Below are 4,973 nucleotides of genomic sequence, written 5' to 3'. Positions count from 1 at the left end.
AATAGAATCGGTGGCAAATTAATTCAAAAACTCGTTTGGAGATGCAGGGGTGTACACATCTCTCATTTTCTGCTGCCTTTTTTATGTTTATGAAAAATATAATTAATGTTTGCTTTAAAAATTGTAGCAGTATATATAGCTGGGGCCATTGGATTGACCCCAGCTAGTTATAGAAACAACGCGGCGTCCAAATTGCCTTACTTGCAGAGCACCAGAGACAGCGGAAGCCTCAGCATTACCAGGATGGAAGAAGGACGTCGGCTCCCTTTCACGATGAAGAGGGCGGCCGGAATAAGCTTAAACCTGGGACAAATTCCGTCGCCCAGTTGGTTCATTCTTTGGAAAAAAAAAACAGAGACTGCCCTTAATCTTTTAAAACCATAAACAATCAACTTACTTTCATTCGTCCTTAACTCTCGGGCAACTAGAATCCCAGATCAATGATTCAAATCATCACCTACTGATTCATTCTGTGGAATCAACACAACAAATTACTTCTTAGTAACTTTTGAGCAGAGTTGTTCTTTAACTCTTTGGAATAGACATAAATGCTTGTCAAATTGAGGGGAATGATCGACTATTTTATCAATTTTTGGTGATATTTTTCATATGCAGTCACAGTGCTATTGCTTCATGAATATGTTCCAAAGTAGATGTAAATACATAAAACAAGCTATGTTCTAGTTTTAATTTAACATGAATATCTCATTTTCCACCCCTTGTCGCCGTTGCCACTTACTGCCAACAATTGAATAACTTCTTTCATGTATTTATAACTACTTTGGAACATATTCATGAAATATATTCAACTTTCAATCACCAGGAGCTACCTGCACCGTAGTCTCACTCTCACTTCGACTACCTCTATATTTGCTACTACCCTCTTCGCCGCCAACCACTTTACCACCATAGCACCGCCATCGTCACTGCTGCCATTGGCGCCACCAACACTTTCATAGTTATCATTCTATCTTCACCATTTGCCACACACAGTTTGACGTTAATTCCAGTATTGTTCAAAACCAGTTCAAGTGCCATAGGAGGGAAGCCAAGATTGAATATGTGAAACTCAGTTCTTTGGTTTTGTTTAGTGGCCCTACTTAAAACATACTGCCTGTCTTAACAACGAGAGACAACAGCACGCATTGCCCGCCATGTAAAAAAGGTGTTTTCATACAGGACATCATAACTGTTCATCATATACAGTCAACAGAAAGTATATTTTCTCAAGAAAAATTTGTTTCTTCTAATCGCTCTGGAGCATAGTTTTACTATCAAGCGGAGATGTTAAACATTGTATAATGCAAATACATGCTTATTCTATTAAACCCCACACTTGGGTCTCACTTCAACAGGCGGAAGACTTTCGGATGAACCCGAGAGAAGCGATCTTATTCCTCCACTTTTCCATCATAAATGTTGCACGAGGAGTCATGGGCACGGTCACGTATGCCTTTCACTGCATGAGTTTCGCGATCAAAATCCCGAGGAAGACGAGAGCTCCAAAGTACTTGTTTGATTGAAACCTGACACGGGTATTCAAGAAAACAAACAAGGAACATCTTATTTTCTTTCATTACCTGTTCTCTATTCTCTACAACTATAAAAGACACATTATCTGAACAATGATTAATAGATTATAGTTATCAGCAGTACTGACTTTTTTTCGCAGTCTTGAGGTCTTGATATGTCAAGGGTCCAAATCTGCCACAATAGTTGGGCAGCTGAAGCTGCCAAAAATGCATAGTATGGCCAACCTGCTCAAGAAGAAGGACGATTGTTTGATAAAAATAGGGAGAGAGAGAGAGAGAGAGAGAAAGAGAGAGAGGCATCGCGTACCAAAGCTAGCTGTGTATCCAGTGAGGAGGAAGAAAGTAAAGGAGGCAACTCCAAATCCACTTATCCAACTCTTTGTTGATTCTCCAAACCTTAAGGCTGTGGGCTTTACACCAGCTTTCACTTCGTCATTCTTATCCTGATACAATTGGACGGACAGACCACTGGCAGTTACCAAATCTCTCCAAATTATGATCAACCAAGAGAAAAGTACACGCTATCATTCCCCATTCCCCAACAGATGTAGTTACCATGGTCATCCATGTCCCCAGTAAAATCTTAAGGTAGTTTACAAATTTACTGGGCCCTCAAAAAAAAATGTTGGCTTGTCATCCCCAGGATGCATGTAAGTAAGTAAATGGTTCGAACACAGATCGAATCCATTGTTGAGGCGTACTGAGAGGTGAAAACTTGACCCATGTCTAGGAGCGAAGTCATGATTTTTTTTAGGGACGGGCCGACAGTCCAACCTCTGGATCTGGGGTAGGGCCAAATTGAATTCAACTCTAAAAAATATATTGCAAACTTAAAAAATTATATTTTTTTAATGTAATTTTTTTTTTTCATTTGCCAGGGTGGGGCCATGGCCTATGCCCCCCCCCCTCCCATGTCCCCCTGCCCTCAGAGTCCAAAGCTGCTTTGAGAGTCCAAAGCTGCTTTGAGACCTGGGAGATCACATAACCCGAGTACCCGTCAAGTTCAGGTCCAACTTTAAGAGGATACAAACCTGATTAATTCTCTCCTAATCTAACTCAGGCTCTACTAAGACCTAAAGTTGTATTGACAAAGCCGAATTCAACACGGATCGGTAGGATTCGGAACTCTTAATGGAATAAGTCAGGAAACTGCATGGCATTTCCAAGTTTAATTAGATAGTATGTAGATGCGGTTTTCTTCACTGGATCTACCTAAATGGATCCAATCTCAGGTTTATTATCATACGGCTGCAGTACTTTCAGTGATTTTTTTTCATTATCACACTCTTCCAACCGTTGTATCAAATTCATGTAACCTTCAAAAACATGTTGACTGGATTGCAGTGACAAAAAAAAAAAAAACAGAAAAATGTAATGTACCTGATGTGCATATATAGTGTCATATATGATAGTCCAAAATACGCCAGCAGTGTATAATGGGAAGATGTCAACAAGGCTTAAGCTCCCTTTAACCGCTGACCAACCCATTAAGACTCCACAGTTCATGGTCAAGCCCAGATATGCTTGAGGCTGCAATTATGTTTTCCATGATCAAGTAACTGTAATTGAGCAAAAGAAGTTATTCAAAGAAACTATATCAGAAGCAAAGCGTACCCAATATGTCATTCTCTTCATCAATGGGTAAGAGAAAACCAGTAACAGTGCTGCCATTCCAACACCCAAACTGTGGAAAAAGGGGAAGTTAATCCAGAGAATCAAACGCATATTTGCTGAAGAAAAGCATATGAGTCTTACAATAATCTTCCCAAAAGTTTTGTGAGGAGGGAAAAAATATATAATTTGTAGTTGAGGAGAGTTTTTGAAACACACACACACATATATATATATATATATATATATATATATATATATATATATATAGAGAGAGAGAGAGAGAGAGAGAGAGAGATACCAAAATGTGTTTGTTAGTGAGAGAGCACGAATGTAAAGTAAGAGTTGAAAGACAAGAAATAGAGCTGCCTCGAAAGGCGTGAGAAGTCCACTTGCGATTGGCCTTGATTTTGTCCGTTGTACCTGTTGTGCCATACGAGAAGGTTAAATTTGGGGATTTAAAATAGTTATTTGGAGAAACACGATAATAACCTTGAGACAGCAAATATCTTGCCCGTAAAATTAAATGACACAAGCTGTTACTAAGATGAAGAAAATGTAGTCAAATATCGGCAAAAGACCGCCCTTATATTATTTCATTTATTTACAAGGGACTACTTGTTTGTCGAGAAGTTACAAATGGATACATGAATTAATTCTCAAAGAAATATTTTCTCCGTTTTAATGTCTGGTAGTAACAAATTCAGCGTGCACATAAACGAAAGGCAAGTTAAGAGAAGGAGAAATTATACCTTGGAATCAAAATCCCGATCCAATATGTCATTGATGGTGCAGCCCAACCCTTTTGCGAAGAACGAAGCCCAAGCGAGCACCCACATCAGGCTCAGATCCGGAAGCTTACCAGGCGGCGCAGCCAAAGCAATTCCCCTGCACCAAACTCACATCAGAAACTCATAATCCTACCCCATTTTGCCATAACATGCGGACAAAAAAAATTACAAATGAAGATATACATATATATATATATATATAAACAAGGAGCTACCATAAACCAAACTTTGATAGGAATCATTTAGGCCACCGATTCCAAAGAGGTTAGACAATGAAGATTAACTAATTGTAAACGTAGAAGTTAAGCCATTTTTTGAAGTCTTTGAAGTACCCTTGAAAGGAAGAGAGAGAGAGAGAGAGAGAGAGAGAGAGAGAGAGAAAAGCATGAAACACGAGTTTCCTTAAACAAAACTCCTTCTCTCTTTTGAAGGGTTTTTTGGATTTTTGAAAGAACAACTTGACAATAGCAATGGAGAGAGAAAAGAGAGATCTTCAAAAACCAGTCTCTCTCCTTTTCTGTCAATCAAATCCCTACCAGGTTTCTATAATCGACAGATAAGAGGATTCCTAGCAAGCCTCACACATTAGAGCTTGGTGCCTACACACATATACAAATTGGTAAGTATTGGACCCTTAAGTGCTAAACCCATAAAGAATTATCTTGGACTGACATGAAAATAAAAAGAAAATTTTGTTAATTAATATTAGATGAGTAAAATGCTCGATCTCCTTTCACTCTCAACCATCGATCTCGGGACGTCCAAATTATGGGTTTAACACTTAAAATAAGAATCTGGTAGCTACCAATCTCTCACACACATACATACATACATACACACACACACGGGCGTGCAATCGAGCATAATACCACATTTGCGGCCAAGCCACAAGCCAAAATCTTACAGTCCTGTGGACACGAGCCAAGCGAGCATATGTTCGCAATGCTGCAGGAATGAAGTGATGGGGCCATGCGCCTGGCTTGGTGGGTTTGCTAGTTGCAAGGCTCTTCTGTTCAATCAAGAAGGACGCTGATGCCAT

The 4,973-nt window shown here is 39.4% G+C and overlaps 1 protein-coding gene across 1 annotated transcript; it reads right to left on the bottom strand.

Annotated features, from left to right (window-relative positions):
- Positions 1-1,456: 1,456 nt before the first annotated feature.
- On the bottom strand, positions 1,457-4,973 carry LOC116247473 (4-hydroxybenzoate polyprenyltransferase, mitochondrial-like). The gene is made up of 8 exons (XM_031619650.1): positions 4,804-4,973; positions 3,896-4,031; positions 3,445-3,566; positions 3,147-3,216; positions 2,913-3,062; positions 1,840-1,975; positions 1,661-1,757; positions 1,457-1,526 (listed from the first exon to the last, which is right to left on the bottom strand). Exons 1-8 carry the CDS (start codon positions 4,971-4,973, stop codon positions 1,457-1,459), a joined length of 951 nt encoding a protein of 316 aa, XP_031475510.1.

Source organism: Nymphaea colorata, chromosome 2 (genome assembly GCF_008831285.2).
Source record: "Nymphaea colorata isolate Beijing-Zhang1983 chromosome 2, ASM883128v2, whole genome shotgun sequence".
Taxonomy (NCBI): domain Eukaryota; kingdom Viridiplantae; phylum Streptophyta; class Magnoliopsida; order Nymphaeales; family Nymphaeaceae; genus Nymphaea; species Nymphaea colorata.
Note: the sequence above shows the minus strand (reverse complement) of the source record. Positions and strands in the feature narration are given on the sequence as shown.